General features: G+C 33.4%; 2 protein-coding genes across 9 annotated transcripts; one reads left to right on the top strand and one right to left on the bottom strand.

Annotated features, from left to right (window-relative positions):
• Positions 1 to 1,939: 1,939 nt before the first annotated feature.
• Lig (ubiquitin-associated protein-like lingerer) lies at positions 1,940 to 14,656 on the bottom strand. Of its 7 annotated transcripts, none has more exons than XM_078181501.1 (15): positions 14,586 to 14,656; positions 12,653 to 12,851; positions 12,190 to 12,553; positions 11,601 to 11,864; positions 11,320 to 11,513; positions 10,998 to 11,237; positions 10,596 to 10,913; positions 9,545 to 9,982; positions 9,054 to 9,278; positions 8,184 to 8,391; positions 7,898 to 8,097; positions 6,104 to 6,313; positions 4,276 to 4,401; positions 3,916 to 4,191; positions 1,940 to 3,230 (listed from the first exon to the last, which is right to left on the bottom strand). In XM_078181501.1, the coding sequence occupies exons 2-15, from the start codon at positions 12,782 to 12,784 to the stop codon at positions 2,985 to 2,987; spliced, it is 3,441 nt and encodes a 1,146-aa protein (XP_078037627.1). In that variant the 5' UTR covers positions 12,785 to 12,851; positions 14,586 to 14,656; the 3' UTR covers positions 1,940 to 2,984. The 7 variants fall into 7 exon arrangements, with proteins under 7 accessions (XP_078037627.1, XP_078037631.1, XP_078037626.1 ...); XM_078181505.1 differs by having other exon boundaries at positions 12,653 to 12,790; positions 14,586 to 14,604; XM_078181500.1 differs by lacking the exon at positions 14,586 to 14,656 and adding an exon at positions 14,454 to 14,578.
• A 1,368-nt stretch (positions 14,657 to 16,024) lies between these two features.
• Positions 16,025 to 18,096, top strand: Pcid2 (PCI domain-containing protein 2). Of its 2 annotated transcripts, XM_078180496.1 has the most exons (5): positions 16,028 to 16,374; positions 16,442 to 16,483; positions 16,559 to 16,680; positions 16,980 to 17,461; positions 17,541 to 18,096. In XM_078180496.1, exons 1-5 carry the CDS (start codon positions 16,354 to 16,356, stop codon positions 18,053 to 18,055), a joined length of 1,182 nt encoding a protein of 393 aa, XP_078036622.1. In that variant the 5' UTR covers positions 16,028 to 16,353; the 3' UTR covers positions 18,056 to 18,096. The 2 variants fall into 2 exon arrangements, with proteins under 2 accessions (XP_078036624.1, XP_078036622.1); XM_078180498.1 differs by lacking the exon at positions 16,559 to 16,680 and having other exon boundaries at positions 16,025 to 16,374.
• Positions 18,097 to 18,378: the final 282 nt, after the last annotated feature.

Raw genomic sequence — 18,378 nt, 5'->3', positions numbered from 1 at the left:
AATTTTCGGAATATCCGTTTAGTTGACAAAAGTAATTTGTGTACCGCGGCATTTTTCTGCAACGATAATAGAATTGGTGTTTCTTAGAAGTTTTTGATTACACATTTACATTTTCTTTCCTTCTTTTTAAAGAGAGCTATTCTACAATTGGTCTCCCACAATTTTCAAATGTACTTGTCTATACCGTTGTTACTCAAATTTCTGTGTACGCGCGCGCGCGCGCGTGTGTGTAGCTGCTAACGATATTTTACTTACAGTTATTTACTTCACGTATCAGCGATTCTCGATGCTGTTTTGACGATTTACGGTAAAACAATGTATTCCCCATGAATAGTGCACACACTAAGTGGCAAATATTTGAGTAGCACTTTTATAACAACGCTTTGTATCCCTATATCCCTCGTAAGAGAAATAATTTGTAATGATGAGCTCTATCCACAATGCAAAAATGTAAAGTATATTTCTAAAAATGTGATTCGTGTCCATGAAATTTATGTATCGCGCTCTTTTTCGCATTAACTTTGTAACTGTACAGTACATGTCATAATCGGCATAAATAATATGTCTCTTTTAACAGACGGAATCGACAATTGCGGTATCTTTTTCATTACAATCTAATTGAAAAGAGTTACATATGAGTTAATGTGAATGCTCGTTAATAGTATACTAACATCGACGTCTCGTTTCAAAATCGTTGCAATATCAAATTTGTAAAAACTGTGAACGTTTGTTGTATCGACCGGCGCTCGCCCACTTTTTACAACAAAAAAATTTGCATGCGTGTTCTCCCCACCGTTCTCTCCCTCTCTCTCGTTCTCTCTCTCTCTCTTTCTTTCGCGAAACTACACACTCGACAATTAAGCTCACTCAGTACTCTTATATTGATCAACTAAAATTCACTTTTATTTACGTATTAACAAATATTACAGTTTCGTGTTCTTTAAGCAAATCCTAGAAATGAATACGAATCAAAAGCAAAATGTAAAAAAAAGAAATCGTAGAACTTACGGCGTAGACATATAAGATTATTATTTGGACTATACATCATGTAAACATCGAATAGAATGTCATAGTACGTGTCTTAATTCTCCTCCGTATCCGTAGAACTTCCTTACATAGTAAACTTTAAAAAGGTTACTATTAAAGCTGTAATAACTACTCGATAATAATTATAAATTATCTGTTGATAAAAAGCATTGTTTATCCATATCCAGACATATCCTATTCAATCGTACATTGTGGATCGGTGATAATAAACGATTTGAATTTCTTTCAGGATAATAAATTCGAAAGAAACAATCGTTTCGTTACAAATTAAACAAAAAAGAAAACTGACAAAGTCAATTAATAAACTAAAGCGAGAACTATTACTTTCTAAGTGATAAATTATGTCGATGATATAGAGCAATAAGTAAGAAAATTCAATGTATGAATAAGGGGTTAAGGTAAATGTTTCTTGATAATATAACTTACGGTATGAAAGTATTGTAAAAAGTGTTAGGTGAGAAGTTCTGTAAAAGCAGACGTTTGAACTCTATTATCTGAATTTTATTGAAGGCACCACAAGAAAAAAAATTACTGAAATCTGTTTGCTTCTTTTAATAACTGTGGCACTAATTAATCTGCAACGCCGCTTTTCGTAAACATAAAAATACAATTAAATAAGTACCGTTCTCGTTTTTTTCTTTTTTTCGAATCCAACACTCTTTGAAAACATGATATGACGGTATCTTTCCTTTTTTGGTTTCATAGCTATTCTTTTCGTTAATAAAATATAACGTCGATAAATTCTGGTAACTAAGAAAAGATAAGAGAAAAAAGAGAGAAAACGTATAAAAGCGACTAAACAAATACATTTATAATATGGGTGCGCACAAGATGCGAAACTAGTGCAATTATACACTCGTTTTTTCTTTTTTAAATACCAAAAGTGACAACATTATGATGATTATAACTTTATATACCTGAAGTTCCATGGTTAAATACATACAATTATCGTAATTTACAATAGTATAGTTTTACGTTTCATCACGAACGAGGTGCTTCGTTTTCATGTAAAGAAGCACTTTAGATGTTAGTGAGCCGAGATGCCTACATTATACAAAAAAACTATCACCCTTTGCAGTCGATGCAGTATATTCGCAATTGCACAGTAGTATACAGATAGGAGATCGGGAGTAGATTTAACAGTCAATTACTTTTCTAGATCATCTTTCCAGTATTTCACACGAGAGTTATACTACTCACAAATCTTGATTTTTCCCATTATAGTGATTTAACATACCACATAAAGTCTGTTTGCTTTCTTCGTCTTGACAAATATGTATGATCATGCATTCCATGGTCTTTCGCGTTACAAAACGCTATGCAGTTTATTTGGCACGAGCGCGCCTCAGAATTGGAAGAACTATGCAATTTTTCTGTCCTCGTATGACTGTTTCAAAAGTTCTTTTCCCTTTCATACGCATGTTTCGTTTTTTTCAGAGAAAATATACTATATTTATACAGCGCAATATACATATACTGCATTATGCACACTAAAAACTTTCTAATGTATTTAGTGAATTACAAGTAAAATAACATAGCGAAAACTTCGTTTATAATACAACATAATAAAGTGGAATTCTGTAAGAATAAAGAGATGAATAAAACTAATTAAAAAAGAGGATATCTCTTTATTATCTTCCAACCAATCATTGTACTAATTTATGTAAAAAGAAATGTTTCATCGTATTAAACATAAAGTTGATAAAAATTGCTTAATCCTTCCACATTTTTAAGGTTCATCTTATATTTTACCGTAACTCGTGTCATACCAGAATCATATAGTTTCACCAAAAAGAACGTCTTATCTCGTATTTCTTCATGTCATTTGTGTCAATGTCCATATCTCTTACACCGCCGTGTTTCACAATGGCGAGGTTGTATTTTGTCTATATAATGGTGTTCCTTCGTCTTCTTTTCTTTGTGCAATCCAAAATTATTTAATTGCTTCCAGCCCAATAACTTTGACTATATCCAGGCTTAGCCTGAGCTTTATTTTGGGAACTTGTATTTGACCTTTGGCCCGTGCTACTACCACCATCCTGATGAAGTGGCTGATGCAATTGATGCGGCATAGTCGGAATAAACAAATGTGTTCCGTATGCACCAGGCAAACCAGCGTTCTGACTGCTAGTTAGGCTAAACGGCGGAGGAGTTGCCGAGTGAAAAGTTTGTTTCTCGTAAGACTGAAATAACAAAGGAGTAAGATTAACTTTTTTCAAGCATTGTTCGAATTATCCATTTCACATAAAGTACTTTGCACATCATCAATTTATTCAGATCTTACAAATTTTGCAAAAGTTTATTGCATTAGCCAACAACTGTATTTTGTATTTCAGTGACCAAAAAACGATTTTTATAAACCTTTACGCTTTGAATCCGAATCTAAAAATTCGGAAAATAGTTTACAATGTTGTAAGATATGATGTTGTATGTACACAAGTAATAAAATCGATTCGTTTATGTACAAAGTTTTCGCGTAGCTGGAAAAAGTATAAATTGCAGTGTGAATTAGTGGTGATGGGAACAAATGATTTTTAGATTCGTATTTAGGACACCAAAATTCACAAAAATTTTCTATTAGTTGTCTATTACTTATCGAAATGAAAAACAAATTAAAATTTATTGGATAGTATTATGCCAATTTTTTAAATATTTTTCTTGTTAAACTATTATGCGTATAGTGCAATCAAATTACTACCTATAAAAATTCTAAGAAAAGCATGTAACATTTTAGGGACGGACCTTTTCAATAAATTGAGAAATAAACTGTAATAATCGAGACCGACTTTTAAAGTTTAATTTACGACTTACAACGTATTGAAGTAAAATATATACTCTTGTCATAATAACTACTAGAAAAACACTTACATTCACTTTACCAAGTGTCACATGAGTCTTCGGGTACATAGTCGCACTTATGTCAGTTGCAGATGATCCACCAGTATTAGTGTTTCCAGTAGATGTTCCCGTTTTACCAGTCTGTGTACTGGTATAACTGTTTCCTGCACCTTTATACTCTGCAGAGGGTCCTGCTGATGCTAGAGCATCATAGTTTGCACCAGCTCCATATCCTGAACCGTAGCTTCCCGGTTTAGCGCTATATGCACCACTGTTTGTACCTGCATTACCAGCAGTAGCTATCTGCTGTAATAAATTGTTTCGGTAAATTAAAAGAAAACATCTTTCTTTTTCATTACTGAAAAGAGAGCAGGCATTCGTTTGACTTACAGGATAAATAGCAGTAGGGGTTCCATACTGGAAGGCACCTGGCACAATTCCACTGCCATATGCAAAATATGCATATGTCGGAGGAAGTGCAGGATTCATCATTGGCTGCTGGTGCTGCGTAGCAGTCTGTAAATAATACGAACAAAAAGAGAACGGGAATTACTTGAATCTACACTCCTCGACAGAATGATAGGGCAATGTTTGGATTTTCCGTGTTTTTAAAAACCACTGATCTGGACAAGATTTTTTATGTATATATAAGTGTGTATAGAATATCTATTTCCTGGTGATAATGAAGAAAAATTATTTTTATTATTGTTTATGTTTTTAAGTTGTTTAATATTTAAATCAGTGAAAGACTGCGAAAAGACGAGTTTCCAGTGGTGTGGGAATGAAAATTGACTGTAATTTGGAAGATGAAATACGATTAGTCGAGCCTCGCAACTTGCTTTTTCAATTGCCGATAATCATATTTCCTCTTGCCAAATTGTTCATTTTCTTTTCCAAGCTGAAGAACAATACGAGAGTAATTAAATACGGTTCATTATGATTAATGAAATAATTGTCTTATAAATTAAAAGAATGGTACGAGATGTACAGTTAACAAAAATTTGAGAATACTTAAAGAAAATAATTTGCAAGATGAAAGAGAAAGTTGAACGAAAAGATGAAAAAGAATAAAATCTTAAGATCATCTTATTTCCGTGACTTTAGTAAAGATTATTCTTTGAAGAACAATTGCGTACAAACGATATATGTATATTAGATTTATAAATTACTTTAAGCTCGTAAATGAAGAAAATAATGAACATGCGAATGAGATAAAATTGTGAACAATTATGTTAATAAAATGTTAATATTTTACAACAAGAACGCATGACATGGAAAATGTTGAAAACACGACGTAGAAAGGCTGCATCACGGAACATGATCTGCTTGATTTATACTGCTGCTAGTGATTCGATTGGAAATTTTCTAAGCTAAAATAACAGCTTGAAGGTGATTGTACCAAATCTTTTGTTATTTCTTTTCTCCGGAATATAGCAACCCTCAGTTTGTTATAGTTTACCTAGAACTTTGTGTACCCATTCGTTAAAGGATGCTGAAACGGATTGCAAATTGAAACGAAAGGCAAAATGTCTTTCTTGCATCCATCGAAGGTATACATAATACGAAAAAACAATGAGTGATATGTTAAAATAGCAAAAATAAGATTTTAACATAGGTACTGGAAGCCAAAGTATCGGTGGCAATGTTGCTCGCGTGTCGAGAATGGACACTTTAATATATAAAATATATTAGAAATTATATACATAATAGAGATCCCGGTTTTATACGAGTACTGGAGATACACGTATACATGCGTAGTTCAAAATTAGCGACTATAAAAATGAACTGCAAGGCTTGCCCTTGATATACTCTTTTTGTCCTTGTTGAATAAAAATTAGTAATTTAATGGTAATCTTGGAAGTATAAGCGGTGATAAATTTTATGAAATTTTTGAAAATGAGAGAAACAATGCTTTATCGACATTTTCCATTCAGTGGATTCATCCCAGGAGTCCCATTTCTTACTACAAACTTTCTCGTAATCCGAGTATAGGTATTTCTATTGTTGAGAAAAAAATACTTTACACGGACCTACAAATAAAATCCTTGTATATATCATTGGCTTTAGCAAATACGAAAAATCCAAGAGTGACTTATCAACTTGTCATGGGATATATTACGAATGCGTCATTAGATCGAAGGTACAAAAATAATTGTCCAAATATTTGCAATAACGCTGTTAAGCTGATTGTCAAATCTACCAAGTGCTTGAACCTCACCTGTTGTGACATAGTGGATGGAACCGGTGACGCATTGCTGTCGCTTCTGGCGAACCTGGCGTCACTAATACTGGTATAGCCTCCTTGTACACCCTGTACCCCTTGGACACCTTGTACACCGGAAAGCGTATCTCCTCGTCCTCCACCGAGACTGGTAGCTGGGCCGGTTGTCTGATAGCCCAAAGCCGCGTCATAGTAACCAGTAGTTGGCTGCAGGTTAGTCAGGAAGGCCAAACACAAAACTACATGCATACACTGTGTACTCCAAATACAAGAAGGCTAACTAATAGCTAATTCTACGCGTACTGGGTATAAGGTAGATAACATGCGGTTCGAGTTGTACCTGTCTCTTTTATTTTACTTTTATAAAGTAAGAAAAATAAAATATATATATATATTTAAAGTAAGTCTTGCAGAAACTTGTGAACTTTTCATCTCTCATGTCTGGTTGTGGTACAGCTAATTGTTACTAGCGGTAATGATTGTACTAATAGTAATGATAATATAAACAACAAGCGCGCATTCTTTAACCCTTTCTATACGGCACATGTAGCCGCAAGTATGGTCCGTCTCTATGTACGGAAGGACCGCCTCTGTACTGAAGTTGGTGCCCATCTATGGGTTGGCACTCCTATCCTAAGGTCATCGCGTGGAATGAAAGGGTTAAAAAAAAGAATATGAAACAAAGTACAACTTAACCACTTGGAAATTACAATATTTTATATTCTCAGACAGTTTCAATTACGTGACATGAGATATGGAGCAACTGAAATCATAAAAAGGAAAGGAAGAAAAATGTGTAAGCTACAGCGCGTCTATGATCAAAACGATCTAACTTATTACTAACCATCTAGTATGAGTTAAAACGATCAGTGGATATTCGAATATGGTATACGAAATTTTCTGATTGGGTCAGAAAGACTTATCTCAAAGTAATTAAACTTTTAACTATATTCTTTCCGAATTGATCACAGACAGTTTCACTTTTCTACAAAATAGTATATCAGAAATTAAAACCTCTCCAATTATTAATTGATGCGACACATCTCACTATGGAACAATACAGTAAACTTCTTGTGCCATCATGAGGATGAGCATGTGAATAGATATTCATAATTCCTTTAAAAAAATATTGAAGTAACGAGCAGCTACCAAGCAGTAAAGAAACGATTACTTCAGCATTCTTTTTACTAGGTGATCATAACATAAAATAGAATAGTACGCTTCAGAGTAGTACACCCGAAATATCATTTCTGCTTTCAAAATGCAGCTATTAATTTTATTTGTTCAATTAAAAATTTCAATCAACTAACAAGTTGACTGACGTGTGATTTGTGATCTTTATTACTCAATACCTCTTTAGTTGTAATAATAACAAAAATAATTTGTATAAGATTAAATTGATATCAAAGAACAAATATACTGTAAAGAATATTTCTGTGTTAAATTGATGTGCATTTAAAAATATTAATAACATCAGTTCTACGAAGTCTTTCTTTATAGAATCTAGAAGTTGAAAGAGTAAGCAATGAGACAAATTTGAACTTTTTAGCGTTTGTTTAGTTGTCAAATTCATTTAAATCTGTAGAATATTTCAAGATTTTTGCTCAGTAGTCAACGTGTTAATTATGTGATATTAGACTTGAAATTTATAAATATATCCCTTCTAATATGTACATTACTCTGAAGAAGAATTTGAATCGAATAAAGTACAGATTACATCAAGAAATAGAAGACATAATTTGCACTTGACTCGGTTGCAGAAATATATTTATCAATAAAATAATAACTGACCATGTGCGGTAGTCTTGGCTGCATTAGTTGCAATTCCTCGTAACTGTACACTGGTTGCTGAAACGCATAAGGTACACCCTGGCCCATAATGTATTGATGACTTAACATCGGTGTCATGCTGCCAGCTGCACCACCACCAGTCATATTTCCAGTGCCACTACTACCCGTTACTACACCACTTGATGTACTTTTTGGTACAGCTAATTAAAAATCATATTAATAAAATTCTTATTCCCATTAATTATTTAAGTATTTTCATTGTTACTTAATCAGAAATTCAACTCACCGTTAGAATTCGTAACTTTAGTTTGTGAACTGTTTACGGAGGCAGAGCTAAGGCCCAATGTAGGTGCTGTTGTAGTTGCAAGAGAACTGTTTGATGTCGTTGTATTACTATCATACTGAGAATCTTTTGCTGTATTACTGTTCAACTTATGATTGTGGGACACCGTTTGCGGTTGGCTTGCATATGTACCATATGCACTCGCGTACACCTATAAACGCAATTTAACACGTTAAGCGTCACAGTTTTCCCTACGGACCGACGCTAGACTTTCCGGTCCAAATTGAACAAACAAAAACCGATATCGCATAATTTAACTGTTCAGTCATACGAGTAAGCAAGGATCGACACACGCGCCGCGATAGAAGAACAAAAAATCGCCGGTCCGCAGGGACCGATGCGAACTGAACGGAAAATCTAGCGCCGGTCCCTAGGGACCGGCGTGGCGCTTAACGTGTTAATGATCTCTGAAAAGTGTCAATATTAATTTTAACTAACAAAGGACATCATCAAACTCTAAGTTGCTAATTTTAAGGAAACTTACATACTAAGATAAGAAAATAACCGAGAACAAGAATAACAGCTATGTCCGAAATCTTTATGAAAAGTAATAAAACTTATTTATTATTTACGTTGAGGATATTAATCACAAATTGTAAGAAATCGCTGTAAAATACATCAGGATTTCAAACTTTCTATTGTGAACTGACATTGACATTAGTACACACATACATTCATACAATATGCAACAAATAAAAATGTATTCTTGTATTTTTAAATGTTTAGCTTGGAAGAGATTCCATATAATAATTTCGCATGAATATCCCTTGTAAAGTAAATTGGGGAAAAATCATATTAAAATTAGGCACTTACAGATTGTGCTGCACTCTGATAAGCTCCAGATGTTTGTGTGATAGGTGAAGTAAACGTTGTACCAGATGGTTGGTATGCTTGTGGTGTCGACTGAAATGAAGACGACCCTTGATAGCCACTTGTTTGATACCCTGTACTACTGTTTGACACAGTATTTGTTGCTACAGACTGTGCTTGGTATTGTGATGTCGTAGTAGGTACGTAACCACTTGCAGACTGATAAACCTATTTCATAATACACATATTATTTTATGTAACCATACAATTTTCTTTCAAAGAATGTTGCATACATGCTTTGTTATAATTATTCCGTTCTAAATGATGTGTAAATATTTAATTAATATTGGTATATATTGATTGATATATATATTATGTCAACACGAATTCATTCATGCACAATGGTCATATATAATCTTAAACGGTGTCCAATTATTAATGCGAATCACTGTACAATCATTTGTCTATTAGTACTATATTTTTATATGAGTTACCTGGTTAGTAGTCGTTGGTTGGTTATAACCAGAGGTTGCTGATGCTGGCGCAGAAGGTGAAGCTTGACTAAAAGTCGATGTATTGGCTTGAGGGAACGACGAGGAAGAATTGTAACTTGCTTGTGTAACAGTCGACGTTGCAGAATAACTATTAGCACTAGTGCCTGACGCTGTTTGAAAAGATGACTGAGCAGATGGAGCATTTGTGGAATATGCATTATAGGTGTTTGGTGCTGCAGTCGGTGCCTGGAACGATGATTTCTGAGACTGATAAGTTGTTGTTGTACCATATGATGTTGCACTCCCCGGTGAAACTTGCGAGGTGAAATCTTGCTTGGTTATATCTAATGTCTGTCCGGTAGTATTACCACGAGCAGTAAAACTTTGAGCGTTCATTGAATGTTCGCTTGAAACTGGTAAATTGTCACTATTTGATAACTGAAAAAAAATGTTACTTAATCACTACCAAGAGGTAAAACAAATATCGATAATTATTTAGAAGTTTGCTCTGCTTATCAGTTTCGACAATTTTTAGATGTAAACTGAGGAACTTTGCTTACATTAAAGGTATGTCTGCAATTATTTTCTTAAGTATTAAAAATACAAAACTATATTTTAAACAAATGTTATATTGTATTGCGGAGACAAACTATGGTAACAATTATTTAACTTTGCAAAATTTTTCTCAAAAGTTATTTATTACCATTTATTTTTGGTATTCAAAGTTATATCATGTTTAGGATATTTACCTCATTGGCTTTATCTTATCTTCTCTATTATATGAAAATAATAAAAATATAGTCTTGTTAACAAAATTTTATGACTAGAATCTCCGAGAATTGGAGCCCGAAAATTATTGTTTAACACAATATTTTCTCTTTGAAATTTAATTTTCTTTTCTATTGTTAACAAAAAATGAGATATTCGAAGTTCCTTAAGATATGTGAGAAGTGCAACATTTTGTATACACAAAATTTCAGTAAGAAGATCAAGCTTCTAAAAAATTACCAAATATTTTTAGTTGTCGCTATACCGTTAATATATCAATTACCATTTGAGAAGTAGTATTGAAAGGTGTTGTTGATGTTTGTGTTGTCTCAATATCCAACGAATTATTTGTATTGGCAGTGTTTACAGCATTCGTGGTAGAAGTCACATCTGTGCTAGGAATCGCGTTACTAACTGCATTGAATTTTTCGTTCGCAGAGCCATCAAGAGAACTCGAATCGCTGCCGAATTCTAAAGCTCCGAATTGAACATCAAGAAATCCAATACCGCTGTTTACGGCATCACCTGGCATTTCTACAGCACTAGATGGGATCTTCGAAGGCGGTGGCACTCGTGGACGTTGTTTCATTTGCCTTTGCGGCTAATAAGTTTATAAAATATTGCATTATAAATATAATGTCCTATTAATATTATAATGAAATAAATTAATATGTGTTTCAATTACTTGGCTGGTTATTGACGACGAAAATGTTGTTTGTCCAGCCGCTTTTAGATTTTCACTCGTTTGTTGAGTGAGTTGTGTCAAATACTGTGTTTGTGCAGCTGTTAATACGCCGCCGCTCATAGCATTTGGTTGCTGTGATAGTTGCATTGTCGGTAGGTTCAGGACAGCCTGTTGTTGCTGAGACTGTTGAATCAGTGTCTGCTGCTGTATCGGTGATATTTCCGTAAGTTTTGGTAGTTCCTGCAGTATAGATTTAATAAAAAGAAATAGATTTTTAGATAATATTACAAATGAAATATTACGTAATAAGTAAATAACGTACTTCTTGTTGTATTAATGCCAAATTTACATTTTGATTAGTCTGCACTGATGGAAGATCTTCAATTTTCGGTTCTTCTACAGAAGCTGTAGGCTCTGGTACAAATGTACTCGGGGTAAAAACTTTCGTATCTGCCAGTGAACCTGTGTATTCTTCATTGTCCCAGTCTTCTGTAGAATCCAAATTATTCCATGCATCTATTCGTATACATTACATATCGATGAAGTAAGTGTTCGAAATAATTTAAATCTTTTACAACTAAAGTTTATGTGAAAGAAGCTCACCCATCTTTGGTTCCTGAACAGTTTGTTGTTGTTCATCGTTACCTGTCCATGTATCAATTGATCGATTGTAATTGTGAGGCGATGAAGTGGATGAGGGGTCGTTACGATTGGCGAATGTTCTTGGACCAAGTCCTCTTCCTCCACCTCGGCCACCTCTACCTGGTCTTCCTGAACCACCTCTCCCTCTCCTGTTACCGCTGTAGCTGCCATCACGAACACCATCCTCCATATTTCTTTCATTTTCTTTATTTTCTCTGCCACGCCCTAAGTAAAAATTTGTTTTACTTAGCTGTATATTTAATACCAAAACTGTTAGCTTAGTCAAAATAACTTGCTTTGAACTTTTTCAATTATTTTGAATGACTTTCAATATTCAAGTAGATTGAAATTGGGCTAGATAAATTCAAGTACCATTTATGAAAATTTTGATTCTTCTTAATGTCAAATTACTTACAAGTTCATATAATATCAGTACATTATAAGTATATTCTTTAAAACCCTGCCTTTAAGTAGTAATTGAAACTCATATCATGAATCTCGTACATTCAACTTGAATTTAATTTCATCCTAATGGTATTTGTAAACTTACATCCACGATTGTCATGATTAGCACGTCCTCGCATTCGAGGAGGTCCGCCACCACGTTGATTACGTCGTTCGTCCCAATCGCCACCTTCATCCTGACCACCAGAAGCATCTGTGTTTTGCTTGGAACCACTAGGTTGACGAGGCTTTTTCTTTTTTACTTCCCATTCTGTTTTCACACCTTCCAGGAGATCATTAACAGCACGATCAAAGTCTCCATCACTATCATGCAATGCCATAACAACTTCATCCTCTGAGCGTCTGGTCATATCCATGACCTGCTTTATACGCTCCTTTAGAATAGGATCTTCGCCACTACCCATTCTAGTATCGATTATTTGTGTATGGCGTGCCTGAATAGCGTTTGACTAAAAAGATCACAGTTTTTAAACAGAGAACTTTCAATAATATAAATTGTTGGAAAACATCTAAATGTAATGACGATGAAAGTAATTGGCCTCGCTGACCTGTGCTTTTTCATGTTTTGTTGAATCTGATGATTTAGTTTGATGATGATCCGACTTCCCATGTTGTTGTGAAGATTTGTTTTTATTGGTGCTCCTCCCGCCGGAGGACACCGATTTGTTGCTTGAACTCATGGCCAACTAAAATCCCACACACCTATATCACTCACCTATCACACTATGTACACTCTCTATTTACAGTCTGTAACAAAACAAACATTTGATTTCATACTTGTAATACAAACAGATCATTAAAGTTAAGATTTAAAAACACTTGTTACTTCTTTAACATACGTATCAAATCTTGGATGTTACTTAAATGTGTTTCACTTAGTTTATAAGTTCCATTATACATATCATAATTATAGATAATCTCCTTATTTTATGTAATCATTATTATTACTATCATTGTTAAATAGACATTTCAATTTTCGCATATCCATGATAGTTGTAATGATAAATTTATAACTGAATTCATCAAAAAACTATCAAAACTTTCAACATGAAACATATCTTTCAATATAAATAATAATAGTAAATATTTGAAGAAACAATAAACAAATCCTTTCTTTTACAATGATAAATAGCAAACTTTATATTTACTTATGGAATACATAAGATGAATAAATAGCTGTTTGAGTATCGCATATATACAACAGTTTAAAAAGGCTATAAAAATAGAAAATAAACACTTTGTTATTATAAGCTAATAAACAATATTAAATAATACTACAAGAGCTGATATAATCATATTTCCTCTATCAACAAAGTTCACTCTAAATATTTGCATATACAAATAAACGTATAAAAACAATACAACCTTAAATAAAATTTCTGTTAATAAATTATGTGTATATTATAATAGATTTGATTCGATTTAATTTGCATTGGTTGTAACATAACCATTATCATTGCAAATTTCCACCCTAATATATGTAAACCAACAGTTTTTGGAAGTTACATTCTGAAGGAATTTACAACAATGACACAGATTTGTATTGAAAATAACCTAGATAAGAAAAACTGTAAAAGTAAAGAAATATGTGCGAATTAATAAAACGTGTATCGATAAAAAAGAAAATCAAATCATGATGACGAAAACACAGTATAAAACGACGTATTACAACAAAATCAACATAAAACGCAAAAGAACGTTTACGAAATATTATCTGAATTTTGGGCTTTGAAAAAAGATGAACAGGTTAGAGTCAACTTGTGGCAATAAATAAGAAGTCAATTAATTTAACAAGAATTTCTTAAAATAGTCACGTTTTTCCTAAAACGGTTGCCTAAGAGAAGAACGAATATCTAAGCGTCACAGCAATGTGTGGAACAATCCTGCTGGTGTTTGCAAGTTTTGCGAAATTTCAGAGGATCATGCTACCCAACACAAAGAACAAGGCTTACCTTGGAATACCAAAAGTACTCGGAATTTTTTGCAATACAAAAGCTTTGAAAAATTGACGAGATAATAAAAAGAAAAAGATAAATTTTGACGTGCGCGGTGAGAATATGACGAAGGAGGATTATTGGGCGCATCACAAAAAACACCTTCTTCGTTGCGTTGTTGCTTGTGAGCGAGTGGCAAAAATTCTTCGAATGGATGATAAAGAAATCAGCCGTGTAGGTTTTTTTTTACTCCTGAATCAGTACAACGACGTTGATGTGGAATATTTTCTGCAGACCATGTGCACGGTAGACGCCATTTCTGGATTTGCGAGGAAGGCTTGTCAACCATCGCCGCGGTGGAGCATTGATAGATCTCCGTAAGACGATCGAGTTAAAATATTCGCAAGTAACTCACAGTTATTATAAGCGATGTTTGCGTATTCAGAGGACACGTCCGGAGTCAGAAACAAGCGAAATTCACGACGCCTCGGCTTTTTCGGCCGTGGCGCGCGAAAAACCATGAAAAAAACAACGAATTTGTTCGTACCTGGTTAGAGCGCTCAAAACGCAGCTCGGTCACGTGACCGCAGGCCCCCCTCCCTAATACAGCAGCACCGCCTCTATGCTTTATCAAGCTCCATAGAACTAGCCAATTTTCTGTTACAGAATGCTCAGGTTTGCCAACTGTATGTTTTATAAAATTTCTAGAGTTTTTCGATGAACAAGGCTTTATGTCCTCCTCCATCACACTTTTTTATGCCTCATTCTTCATTGAAGAGGAATTTTGTTTATCGTTACCGTTTTATATACTATATTTTATATATTATATACTGAGTATGTACAGTAGTACTTCAAATTGTGCAAGACTTTCCGACCGCAGTACGCACCGTTAGCGACATAAGGACTAAAAATTGCTTCGATCTGATTGCCTGACGATTCAATGTTAACGCAGGATTCACTGCGCATTGGATGCATAATAAAATAGTGGGAATACTTACAAAAGCTAAGAAAGGTAGAAAAATTGTACAAAACCTGAGGTATTACCGTATTTACATCCAACTCTTATTCGTTTTTCTTCCTTTCTAATCAATGGTATCCTTACCATTTTAGTACGAATCTGGTTCGCAATGGGTCCTTTCTTAGCACTGAACCGTCAGCCAATCAGAAGAAAGCAATTTCTGTCCTGTTCATGGACTGCTTAAATTGTAGCCCAGAGTAATACAAGAGTTGGAGTTACAGTAATGTTTCTCGATAATATCCCCATACGGGCCCGAAAACGCAGGTAATATAGGGATAGGTACAAAAACTACTCTTCTCTGATTGACTGACGATTCACCGCTGAGACAGTATCCACTGTGGATTGGATGAGCATAGTAGTGGTGGAGATATAAATGCTTTACAGTAAGACAGCCCAGCAAGGTACTATGGTGACGCATTACTGTACAAAGATATCTGTACTGTGCTCAGAGATAAACACAAGATGACAATTGAGTTTACGTACTCATGTTTCGTAACCAGTGTGACCATTTGCCTGCAACTACAATCATGGACCTAAGAATATATAGATGAAGCTATATGCAGTATTGTAAGATTTAAAGAAACTCTATCGCAGCGCCATCGATGGTGAAGTGATAAACTTTTAATAACTTGAAGTGAGTTCATAGACTATATCAGTACTGCATAATAAAGTTGGGAGTGCAAGATTACCACAAATAATGAAATATTACCTACAAATCCATACATTCGAAACATATCTCAAAGCTGCAATAAAACGCGTCATCAAAAAATGCTAGGAAGAAACAGTTAAGAGAGAATTACTTCGTCCAATAAATGGTCTTATCAGTAGCAGAAGTCGGCGAAATTTTTTTAAAACTTTGTTAAAATTACTATAATGTAACAGTGAGCTTTATGCTTTTTAAGTGTAATAAGATGGCTTTTCCTTTGCGACTTTCTCCTAGGAAAGTAGGAGAGGGGAGAATTTCCTATCATAAATGGGATTGGGTAACTTCAATAGATTCCCATTGGCAATTCATTGGAATGGTCGAATCCCATTTGTGGATGGAGATTCCCAAAAAAATCCCTAACACCATTGGTCACATTAAGACACCAATGGATACTCTGGCTTTGAGAGATAAATCCACGATTGGTTGGACATCTATGAAATGGAATGAAACATGTTTGAGATTTGATGTACATATTGTATGTCGCAGGCCAAAATAATATTTGAAAATGACAATTAATTGCCATTATTGAAGAAGTTTATAGAAATAAGTTTCTACATTAAGTTATAAAAAATTCAAACAATCAGTACAATTATGGATTCGTATATAATACAGGTAATTTATTATAAAAATTTCTGAGTATAAAGTGAAAGTATTAAATATGGGGTTATGTTTATTATAGGTCAGGCGTATGTGGTTGAATCAAGACGGATATGCTTTAGCGGTATATATATATTCTAATTTAAATAACAAATACTAAATTCAAATTGTAAAATCGGAATAAATATTTCTTTTACAGAATTTATTATCTTTGAGACATAGTCATATTTCAATTCCACAAATTGGATCCGAAATTGCAGTAACAAAGGCAATAGAACATTTACCTTCTCCTTTAGATGCTCTGACACTTTTTCATTTGAAGTAACTAAAAATGCCTTTTTCAATTATACAGAGCAATACTCTTGCTAGAGGTCTGAAAAATGAATATCAACTATTAATATTGTTTTCGTATTAGGAGAGATTTTTTATATTAATTGTGTGAGATGTGTCCAATGTGTAAAACAAGTAATGAAGTATCGCTAATGATACAGGCAATATCAGCCATTGGTGCTATAGTAGAGTTGATTGGTCATTCCTTCTTTTAAGACTTATAGCAAGAACTATGTTATGTAACTAATAAAATTATTATTTAATAACATTTTAATATTTTGTTTCTACAGAGCTATAATAGCAATGGTAAAAAATGATCCATTAAGTATGTACAATTATCAAAGTTCTGCAGTACAATCTTTAACAAAAATACTGCAAATGCAAAAAGAAGAAAACTGGATGTTACCTGTTATGAATATGATGTGTCTAGAATTAAGATTAGTAGCAGTATGTGCTGAAAATAGAAAAAATAATAAGAGCTCTAAACCAGGAGAAATCTTAGAAAAATGTGCAGATTGTCTAATGGGTTGCTTTAGAGTATGTGCTTGTGATAATAGAAGTTCAGAAGATGACACAAAAAGATGGGGAATGCTCGCATTAGTTAATCAATTACTAAAAATCTATTTTAGGATCAATAAATTACATCTATGTAAACCTTTAATACGAGCAATAGAGTCATCCCCATACAAAGCACAGTTCGCATTAGCACAACAAATTACATATAAGTTTTTTGTGGGACGTAAAGCAATGTTTGATAGTGACTATAAAGCAGGTAAGAATTAATTTAAACAAGTCTAATACATTTTGTTTTAGTTACTAAGATATTTAGAAATAATTTTCATCTTTTACAGCTGACGAATACCTGACATATGCATTTGAACATTGTCACAAAAAATCCTTGAAAAATAAAAGACTAATTTTAACATATCTTGCACCTGTAAAGATGTTATTAGGTTACATGCCAAAACAGAGCTTACTAGAAAAATACAATTTAATGGAATTTTGGGAGTTAATGGAATCTGTTAAAAAGGGAGACTTGCGTAATCTTGAAAAAGTAATGGAGAAACATGAGACTTTTTTCATAGGAGCCGGAATATATTTAATTGTGGAGAAATTAAAAATAATAGCTTACAGGAATTTATTTAAGAAAGTATATTTGGTACTAAATATACATCAGATTCCTATCGAAAATCTGCTTTCAGCTCTGCAGATGCAGGGTTTTAATGATGTGGATATGGATGAAACAGAATGTATTGTAGCAAATTTAATATACGAAGGCAAAATTAAAGGATACATATCTCATCAACATAAAAAGTTAGTTATATCTAAACAAAATCCTTTTCCAAAATTGTCGACAATACCATAATTATGATGTATTAGTTGTATGCAAACTTTTTAAATAAATGATTTAAATAAAAATAAAACTGTGCTTGTTTATGTAAAAGAACGTATTAAAATATCTTAATATATTTACATATTCTAACGTCAAATATCAGGTTTCCAATTATTTACAATTTGATCGTTTTGTATTACTTTGAAATTTGATAATAGATCATTAATTAATATTGTTTTTTTTCACTTTAATATATACATCAATTTCATGTATATGTATAAAAATTGTACATGGTGACATTCGTCAACATCATTATATAAAATTTCTGTAAACATTATATAAATATTTCAAAATAA

This window comes from Augochlora pura, chromosome 5 (genome assembly GCF_028453695.1).
Source record: "Augochlora pura isolate Apur16 chromosome 5, APUR_v2.2.1, whole genome shotgun sequence".
Taxonomy (NCBI): domain Eukaryota; kingdom Metazoa; phylum Arthropoda; class Insecta; order Hymenoptera; family Halictidae; genus Augochlora; species Augochlora pura.
This window is presented reverse-complemented; position numbering and strand designations above follow the sequence as displayed.

Coding starts and splice junctions, on each gene's coding strand:
- Lig (XM_078181501.1), bottom strand. CDS start 12,784: ATGAGTTCAAGCAACAAATCGGTGTCCTCCGGCGGGAGGAGCACCAAT. Junction 12,554..12,652: donor CAAAACATGAAAAAGCACAG/GTCAGCGAGGCC, acceptor TGATCTTTTTAG/TCAAACGCTATTCAGGCACG. Junction 6,314..7,897: donor AGCCAAGACTACCGCACATG/GTCAGTTATTAT, acceptor ACTAACCTGCAG/CCAACTACTGGTTACTATGA.
- Pcid2 (XM_078180496.1), top strand. CDS start 16,354: ATGGATTCGTATATAATACAG. Junction 16,375..16,441: donor TGGATTCGTATATAATACAG/GTAATTTATTAT, acceptor TGTTTATTATAG/GTCAGGCGTATGTGGTTGAA. Junction 17,462..17,540: donor TGATAGTGACTATAAAGCAG/GTAAGAATTAAT, acceptor CATCTTTTACAG/CTGACGAATACCTGACATAT.